General features: G+C 34.6%; 1 protein-coding gene across 1 annotated transcript; it reads left to right on the forward strand.

Annotated features, from left to right (window-relative positions):
* Positions 1-6343: 6343 nt before the first annotated feature.
* LOC133196538 (uncharacterized) lies at positions 6344-9153 on the forward strand. The gene is made up of 3 exons (XM_061332410.1): positions 6344-6494; positions 6597-6803; positions 8115-9153. Exons 1-3 carry the CDS (start codon positions 6353-6355, stop codon positions 9143-9145), a joined length of 1380 nt encoding a protein of 459 aa, XP_061188394.1. The 5' UTR covers positions 6344-6352; the 3' UTR covers positions 9146-9153.
* The last annotated feature ends 1051 nt before the right edge of the window (positions 9154-10204 follow it).

Genomic DNA, 10204 nt, shown 5'->3' on the forward strand with positions numbered 1-10204 from the left:
TTATTGGCCGAAGCCTAAGGATTGTTCCGAATTTTTAGAAACTGTGTATTTTTCTTTTCATATAAACTCTGCGTGCACAACAAGTCTTGTGAATTTTTCACGATAATTGTTAATACCCTGGTAAATCGGTTCCATGTAGGAACTGTTAATGTATGGATTATTGATATAAAAATAGTGTGGTTACAGAAACAAGTACATACATAAACGCAAAATAATAGTAATTATAAGCTGCAATCTAATTAAAATAAGATCTCTTGTCGGTTCCAACTAGATCGCTACAAAGGATATCTAAGTTTAATTAGATTGTATAAGCTGAATTTAGATTTCTAAATTGCTCCTAATACCATGTATTCATAATAAAAATATAGACGAAATTACACCAAAGAACATTAACATTTTACTTTCCAAACTTGTTATGAGTATTTGATATATAATTATGCTACTTAAGTAAGAAATGAGGCATTTAAATGCCTTAATTAAGAGATAAATAACTACAATGTTAACTTACGCCTAGCCATATACATGTAATAGAAAATTGAAAATCGTGCCAATACTTTTTGCAAGAATAAATTTATATTTTTTTTTCTTTGTTTTTGTGTTCTTTATGTTTGAACTAATTAAAAGTTTAGGGGGAAAAATGCACCGTATGCGGCGTATGACCCTAGAAAAGCGTGCCAGAGAAGTCAAGTATGGTGTCTGCAGGAGGTTTCTTTGGAGAAATTTATAAAAATTCATTCCTCAAGTGAAAAAATGTTGCAGATAGGTAAATAAACATAAAAATGTTTACTTTAGATAGCCATGACATTTAAGCACCACACGACAATTTCAAGATTGTTCCACAAAATTGGGGCAACCAGTGGACCGGGTATGGACACCATGCTCTAGATGACTACATGTACAAGGCGATATGATAGTCAATCTCTATGTATTATTTGATTTTGGGAGACTGCTTCTGTTGCAACCACATGGACAATCATCGGCAATCACTAACTTCATATCTGGGCAGGAAAGGTGGGCAGTGGACGTAGGGAAATTGGTTTTCGGCAAGAAGGTGTAGATAACGAACAGTAATCGATCTAAAAAACATAAAAACCTACAAATGATACAATTCTGTAAACAGGGCATAAAATCTAGGACCCCCGGAAATTGCAGCGGTGAAGATTTTGGACACCATTGTTGGCCAGAAAAATAAATAATATTCTGGTCATGGTAAATGTCGGATTGTCCATATGATAACCGAAATCTTTTTATTTTAATGAATGATAATTTCTTTTACTGACGATTAAAAAATATTGATAAGATTACTTTGTAACTTTTACTCGTGATTTTATTTTTGTTTTACATGTTTTAAAAACATTTATATTTTTTTTCCTTCAAAAGATATCGATGAAAATGTAAGTTAAGCAATTTTATATTAAAGTAACATATAAAATTATTTACAATAGTTTCACTCAAAAATTAGACCAAAAAAAAAAAAAAAAACAAAAAAAAAAACGCGTAATGATGACCCAGCTGATTACCAAAGACAGACTTCCTGTGTAATGCAACGTGTATATGGATTTTTGACATCTTGAGTATTAGTACTCTCAAGGTAAATAACACCAGTACTACAAAAACCACTCCTCCTCCTCAGGTAACCGTACGGTCTTTAATGGGTCTTTAAGGGTCTTGTCATGACACCAAGACATTTGTCCAAGACTGTATTGAAAAAAATGGCATTATGTATTAGATTAGACAAATGATCAATTCACAAACAAGAATAGCAAGTGGTGCGTTAGCACTTTTGTCTAGTGTATAAGTTTACTGTGGCCCTATACTGACTAAGAGCGCCATCAGTATAACAATTTAGGCCTTGTGAATCTCAAGATGAGTCGAAAGTAGGAAAAAGTTCAGGAAACGGATAGACAGACAGAAGAATTTTGGGCACTTTTTAAATCAGAATACCTCGCTTAAGTTTATGTTCAGGTAAGCTTAAGCACCATGAGATCATTAACTCAATGTAATTATTGACCCATAACTCAATAGATAATATCTTATGATGGAGAAAACTAGTAAATCAGTAAATAATACTGAAATACAGAAGTGTATTTCATATGATTACTCTTTTTTTTAGATCACGTAGTCACTCGGGTGACCTATTTTTATCAGTTTTTGTCTGTCATCGTGCGTTGTGCGTCGTTCGTCGGTCGTAAACTTTTGAACATTTTCAACTTCTTTTCAGGAGCCACTGAACCAGTTTCAACCATTTTGGCAAAGAGCTTGTATGGGTGAAGGATAAAAAACTGTGAATTTCATCGTCCCCGCCCCTCTACGGTCAGAGGGGTGGAGCTTAAACTAAAACTTAATGCAGTCTTTAAAAATCTTTCACTTTCCTCTTGGACATCAAGCAGTCAAATGTTTGACTGCTTGATTATAACAAGCAATGAGTCCTTTACCAGAATTTTGAAATTCAAGCCCAGGGGACAGGGGTTATTTATCTTATAGTGAAATGAATAAATTCTTTAAAAATCTTTTTCCCTGTTTATTAGGCAGATAAAATAGGTGCAAAGTTATAATGAGCAAGGGTGTCTCCTTAAAAAATGTGAATTTTGTGGCCTCAGGGTCAGGGGTTTTGGTGTTGAGGGTGGGAATTCTATTGATTATATAATTAAAATAATGCATTATATCTTTGAAAAGCAAACATTGATTGATTGTATATTGTTTTACGTCCCATTCGAGAATTTTTCACTCATATAGAGACGTCACCAAATACCGGTGAAGGGCTTCAAATTTTGACCTTTACTCGGCACTCAGGGCCATTGAGCAGTGAGGGATCTTTATCGTGCCAACGCCTGCCGTGACACGGGGCCTCGGTTTTTAAGGTCTCATCCGAAAGACCCGCAACTTTCACTTCAATGTGCCGAGCGCATGGCGAAGGAACAGTTGCTACCTATTTTTTATCGACTTAGGTCTGTCGCGGCCGAGATTCGAACTCACGACCTCCCGATCACGGAGCGAGCGCTCTACCGACTGAGCAACCGTGAACGGTTGAAAAGCAAACAAGCTAAGTGCAAAGTTATGAAGAACAGGGGTGCCTCGTCCAAATATGTTAATTTCATGTCCCCTGGGTCAGGGGTTCTAGTGTAAAGGCGAGACTCTCTCGATTATATAGTGAAAATACATAAATTCTTTAAAAACCGTACCGTCACGGTACTTCATTCGCCAGGGTGTTCACTCTGAGCCCAGGCCGCAACTGAAAAAATAGGTAGCAACTGTTCCTTTGCCAAGCGCTCGGCACTATGAAGTGAAAGTTGTGGGTCCTTCGGATGTGACCTTAAAAACTGAGGCCCCGTGTCACGGCAGGCGTTGGCACGATAAAGATCCCTCACTGCTCAGTGACCCTCAATGACCCTGAGTGCCGAGTAAAGGTCTGAATTTGAAGCCCTTCACCGGTATTTGGTGACGTCTCTGTAAAAAAAAATTGTCGAACGGGACATAAATCAATATACAATCAATCAATCTTTAAAAATCTTCTGTGCTCATGAATACTTAATATCAAACAAACTTATTACATGGCTATGATAAGCAAAGATGCATCTTTCATAATTGTGAATTTCATTTCACTTGGGTCAGGGGTTCTAGTGTAAGTAAAACCCTGTATTGATTATATAGTGAAAATGCATTTATTCATTAAAAATCTTCTCTGTTCATGAATACTTACCAAACAAACTAATTACATGGTTATCATAAGCAAGAATTACTCTTCAAAAATTAAGAAATTCATGTCACCTGGGTCAGGGTTCGGGTCTTAGGGTAGGGCTCTATTGATTAGGGCAAGGGTGCCTTATACGAAGTTGTGAAATTCATGGCACTCAGTCAGGGGTTCTGTTGTTAGGGTGGACTCTCTTGATTATATAGTGAAAATGCTTTTATGCTTTGAAAATTTCTGTGCATGGACATCTACAGTCTCGGGTCAAACGTGTTCGTAAAAAATGGCGGCCTAATTTTTCACTGTCGGTTCGATTCATTTTTCCGCGACAGGTCACATGGCTTTGTTTTGCGTATTTTTGTCGTCTGTAAATGTTTTGTTCCCGCTAAAGCAAATGGACAGGAAAATATCTGAGCTTTGTGAGTACGAAAAAAGAAAGCATTCTATCGTTGTCTAAAGCTAATATATAGTTAAATGAAATATCAGAGATGACCGTAGGGCCCAAATCTACTATATGCAGTTTTTTAAAGCAACAATAAAGACGTGGAAGTGTAGAAAACAAGGATCGAAGTGGCTGACCGCGAAAGATTAGTGTCCAAGGAGAGAGGCAACTTATCCTACTTGTGAAAAATAAAAGGACTTTGCCGGAAATAGCGAATGTTAAAAATGAAAATGGACCTAGAAGACTGTCGGAAAGTATAGTGAAAAAGAATTCTTAAAAAGGGGGGTTATTGTAGGAGGCTTGTAAAGAAAAATCGTGAAGCCAACAAAAAAAGCGAGTTAATTGGTGCATGCAATACACACACGAAACTGTCGATGGATTCTGGAAAATATAATATTTAGTGATGAATATAAGGTGATGATTGACGGAGAACAACGCGTGTTTATGTGGCGGAAGGACGGCGAAGAATGGGACCCCCCCCCCCCCCCGCCATGTAAGTTTTATACAACCCCATACCATCAAGTCAAGGCTGCGTCCAGGAGGGGATGCAGATCAGGAGCAGAGCAAACAAGGAGGGGATGCAACACAAGGTTGGTGCAAGTTTGATTAAGATTTAAAGTTGATGAAACTAAGGTGACCTAGTTTTTTTTTTTTTTTTTTTTTTTTTTACATCGCCGCCATTTTGTTTTTTACGAATACTTATGACCCGAGACTAGCAGACAAAGAGTTCAAAGTTGTATTAAGAAACGGTATTTTTACCAAATTGAACCACTCAGTCAAATGTTCTGGTGCTTAGTAGTTTTCTAATGATCTTGTCAGGAGCTTGTACTCTACTGAAAGAAATCATTCTTCTTTGCTATTCACCTATGATAATTAACTGAAATGTCAATAAAAAAGCATGATTGTATAAGAATTTTTATTGTATAATACAAAAAGTACTTTCTCAGTTTTTAATGAACACGTAGACTTGTAAGTAATAGATAAATTTAAAAGAAATGAAACAAAATATCCTATCTTTGTACATTAAATGTTCCTCAAAGACAAAGAGAGGCCAGTGTGAGAGGGAATGAGATGGGTTTACTCAATTGTTTTGTTTCGTCTACATTGTGATAGTGACAAATAGGGCAATATTACAGGCAAGTAAATAGATCCTCTTAATGATTTATCACTGAATTCTAGATTACCTATTTTATGATCCCTCATCATCCAATTTCTCTTGTTTTTGGCAAAGTATCTTCACTTATCAGTTTATTTTGTTTTATTTTATACTACAATGTTGTACTCATATTATACTCAGGTGACCGTTAAGGCCCTTTTTGTTTACTATATATATATATATATATATATATATATATATATATATATATATATATATATATATATATATATATATATATATATATATATATATATATATATATATATATCTCCAAAACAGTGTAACCAAATAACATTTCTTTATTGTTACAGTGAATTAGTTGATCTTGAGATTTATTTCTTATCTCTTGCAAATACACAATACACATCCACGTGATGAAGATGATTAGAACATATGGAGGTTATGTACATGTGCATTGTCTATCTAAAATTTCATATTCACTTGATATTAATTTTTTGAATGAGATACTTTTACAGGAAATTATTTCAGCAAATATTAAGGTAAAGGGTCTTCTACTAACAACTATGATGAGATTTTAACATTGATTAATTGAGGTACAATAGTATTTACTTCTGGTCTTATGTGATACACATGCATATGCCAGTGAACAGGGTGATGTAAATTTGCCTCATAGAAATACATTATTTTACTTCTAACCAACTTATTACTGAGATTTGAAGGTATTTAATTAAGTAAATTTAGTTGATAAATGATAAAACTTAGACATGAGACATTTATCTCATTTATCTACAGATATGAATAGAATGTTTACGACATTGTGTCATCAAAAATCACAAGATACACAGGGGTCATGATGTTTGTGGAGTAAACATAAGGTAAATATTGTATAATAAAATACGAATCGCTTAAATTGATTTTAAATCAAGTTGTTTTCATTTTTTATCCTTTGCTTACATTGAATGAAATATTTCCCGATAACATAAATATACACAGAATAGCCAATAGTTGCTTTTGAAGAACCCATTAGATACTCATATACATGTATCCTTCTTTTTTCTTTATACTAAACATTATAAACATGAACATTTTTTTTAGCTCCAACATGAATCTTACAAGACGAGATATAGAGAGAATACTGGCTGTATTCATTGGCTTTTTAAGCATGATTACTTCGGGATCAACATACGCATTTGGAGCATTTACTAATGCTGTAAAGGCACATTTTAACTACACTCAGTCTGAAGGTAAAACCCCGATCGCGACATTTAAGAAGTGTAGAAATTATGCTGGTTGTACTAGTACGTTCTTTTATTTCAGAAGTGCATATTTTATTTTTTTATTCATAGTTGAATTCCTTAGTTCGATGCCAAATATTGGAATATCATTTGCATTTCCTGCTGGGATAATTATTGAAAGATATGGTCCTCGTTTGTCAACACTACTTGGAGCAGTATTCAGCTCTCTCGGATATGCCTTGTTATACAGTACAACTTTACAACAAACATTCTACCGTTCAAAAGCCTGGCTCCAGTGTGTGTATTTCTTCATAGCAGGTTTGTACAAAACTGCAATAAACTCAAAACAGTCCCTCACAAAAAGGGTATGGAGCTCCAGTTGCTTTCTCAAATGAGCTGCCACTGCTACTCAAAATTCTCACATATTGCAGTTGAAAAATAATCAAGCTTCCCATAAATTTAAAAGACATACTCAACCCTAACCCCCAATTTTTAATTTTGAATTGAATATCTGGTGTCCAGAAATTAGCATTTGAAAATCTTTGCTCTCCATTTTTTTGTTTTTTGCTCACCTGAGCCGAAAGCTTGGGTGAGCTTATCTGATCAAAGTTTGTCCGCTGTCTGCCGTCGTTGTCAAAATTTTTTTCATAATTTCATCTTTTTCTCCAGAACCACTGGGCCAATTTCAACTAGACTTGGCACAGAGAGTATTTAAAAGGGATTCGAATTTCTTTAAATGAAGGACCACGCCCTCCTTCAAGGAGAGATTTTATCACATCTTTCAAAACTCTTGTCAAGAACCAATTGTCCAGAAAAGATGAAACTTATACGAGAGCTTCATAACATAGTTAGATTTAAATGTGTTTAATTTATGAAACGGAAGATACAGTGGGACCACGGTGGACGATCAACGTTTTACAAAGGAATATATAGGAAAAAATATTTAAGAATTTTCTCAACAACAGCAAAGCCATGATTAGATAAATATACATATATATGTAAAGATCTTTTTCTCAAAAACAATAATGATATGGTTTGTCAAATTTATATGGAAGTATCCTCAGGCATTGTAGATGCAAGTTTTGTTCAATTCATGAACGCTCAGGGATAAGGTCAAAACAGGCGATCAGAATTTTTTTTCCAGAGTATATATAGGAAAATATTTAAAGATTATTTTCCTCAAGATCAGCAATACCATGATTAGTCATATAGAAGCATCCTCAGGTAGTATTAATTTTATTTTTTCAAATCATGAGCCCAGATGGTAAGGACGAGCCACAAATAAATAAATAATTTTACGTAGAAATTACGAATATATAGGTAAAAATCTTTAAAACTCTGCTTAAGAACGCCAGTGTCATGATTAGTAATATTAATACGAAAGCATCCTCTGGTAGTATAGACTCAAGTTTAATAAATTCAAATCCTGATATGACCCCCAGGGATAGGAAAGGGCCACACCAAGAGATCACAAATTTACAAAAATATATCGGGGAAATCTGCTGATGAAGAACATCAGGACCATTGTGACTCAGGTGAGCTTTTTGGCCCATGAGCCTCTTTGAATATTGTTATATATAAAAAAAAATTACACGATTCACAAATTTGAAATATGTCTATGATTTTTAGGCTTCGGTGCAACATTTTTCTACATGACTCCACTTTCAATAAATATGGGAAATTTTCATCCAAAACACAGAGGGAAAATAGTAGGAATAATGGATGCCTCATTCAGTGCTGGACCTGCTATTTTTGCTGCAATCTATGGAACATTGTTTGTTCAGGGACATGTAACGGACGAAGAAAACCAAGATCTGAAGGGATTCTATCTCCTTAATATTATATGTGCTTTGGTTGTAGGTGCCCTCTCTTTGATCTTCGTAAAACGAATAAGTTACGATTTGGATATTGAAGTAACCCGTATCATTAATAATGATTCAAATGATGATCATGATCCAATAACAGTGGAATTCAAAGAAATGTTTCCAAGAGAAATTACCGGAATAAAGCTACTAAAACGCTTTGACTTTCACTATCTGTCTTGGGCATGTTTCATTTGCGCTGGTTTGCAGCTTATGTTTCAAAATAATTTAGGGACGTACCTCAAATCCTACGGATTGGAGAGTTATACAACCCTCTTCACAACACTTAACCCTATTGCAGCCATTGCCTCTAAATTTTTTGCAGGTTTCATGTCAGATGCCATCATGCGTTGGGTGCCTAGGTCTGCTGTTTTGCTATCTTTTAATATTTTACAAACAGTGGATCTTGGATTGTGTATATTTTTTGCAAACAACTTTGCATTATTTTTTATCACAGACCTCGTAATTGGCTTTGCAAATGGCGCTGTTTGGTGTTTAACGCCTACTATGATAAGTGAGTTTTATGGAATGAAAAACTTTAGTAGGAACTGGGGCTTCATCATGTTAGGGAATGCAGTTGGTGGACTAGTTCTTCAGGAAGCATTTGGTGTCCTATACGATATAAACACACGTTCTACCAATCAGTGCTACGGACTGCATTGCTTTACATGGAGCTTCATCATAATTGCAGTTTCCAGTTTATGTGCTACAATTCTTAATGTTGGACTTCTGCAGAAGAAGTTGGATGAGAAAAAGTATGGAAAGGAATGTCCAAGAGCCGAATATTGTTGTACGTAAAATATAAAGAGAAAATAAAATAAACAGACATGTTGAAAGTCACTTCTTTCTTCTAAAGTAAGGGGTCTGAGTCAGAATATTTTTTGATCGTAGATATATAGGTACAACTGCATGCGTTAATGTAGGCGATACAAAAGCGATTCATGTTTTGTATTCCCTTCGAAAGAAAAAAACTTGCCGTGAAGTACTATTCGAGCTATTTTTTTCTTTGGCGTACTTTAATTACCAATAATATCTATTATCTGTGTGAAATCATTAATTAATCGGAAAGATATTAACGGAAAACATGAACGATGAGAAAATTCAGGAACAGGAATTATTTTCAATGATTTTATTTATGCGGAGGACGAGATTGTCTATGGAATATTTCAAATATATTTTATCTTTCAGTTTATATATTTATTCAATATATAATTCAAGAAAATTTTTAAAATTTCTGAACTTAAAAAATGAAGTCCCCCCCCCCCCCCCCCCCCGAAATTCATTGTAATAGTTCATTGTTTGATAGCTGGATTTCATCATCCGTTGTTCATTATATAAAAAAATATTTGTTAGCATAATACATTTTTCTTTTATTGCTAAAGTTAAGTTTTTATAATGGTATCATTATGACAATTCAGCCCCTGCTTGATACACGTAAGCCCTAGCCATGACTGACTTTAAAAGTAGGTAAAACCTGGAGAAACATGTTGAAAAGTATATCTACAGACAGACTTCCTGACGAAATAGATAGAAAAACTTACAAAGTAAGTAGGACCTATGTAGAGCTAATGGGAATTTTGGTACTATGATACTGGTGGATAATTTTTGTCATGCAAGGAGAAATAACAAAAATATGACCTAAAACAGACTGAAAAAGCATTTGTTTTGAATATACAAATACTACTTAAAACGCATATAATTTAGCAGACTAAAAATTTAGTGCAATTTTCCTCATCGATTGATTACCGTTATGGTAAATTTTCGCATTTGAAAGAAGGCTCCTATATGCATTTGATTTAATAATTTCTTAGCGTGTACTTTGATAAGCGGACAAGAAGCAACACGAAAGACGCTTAA

This window comes from Saccostrea echinata, unplaced genomic scaffold, assembly GCF_033153115.1.
Source record: "Saccostrea echinata isolate AGI-Se365-2 ecotype Australia unplaced genomic scaffold, CSIRO_AGI_Sech_v1 ptg000030l, whole genome shotgun sequence".
NCBI classification, from domain to species: Eukaryota; Metazoa; Mollusca; class Bivalvia; order Ostreida; family Ostreidae; genus Saccostrea; species Saccostrea echinata.

Excerpts from the sequence above, each read along its gene's own strand:
- LOC133196538 (XM_061332410.1), top strand. The coding sequence starts at position 6,353 with ATGAATCTTACAAGACGAGATATAGAGAGAATACTGGCTGTATTCATT. Across the intron at positions 6,495-6,596 it reads TAACTACACTCAGTCTGAAG|TTGAATTCCTTAGTTCGATG; the intron begins GTAAAACCCCGA and ends TTTTATTCATAG. Across the intron at positions 6,804-8,114 it reads TGTGTATTTCTTCATAGCAG|GCTTCGGTGCAACATTTTTC; the intron begins GTTTGTACAAAA and ends TATGATTTTTAG.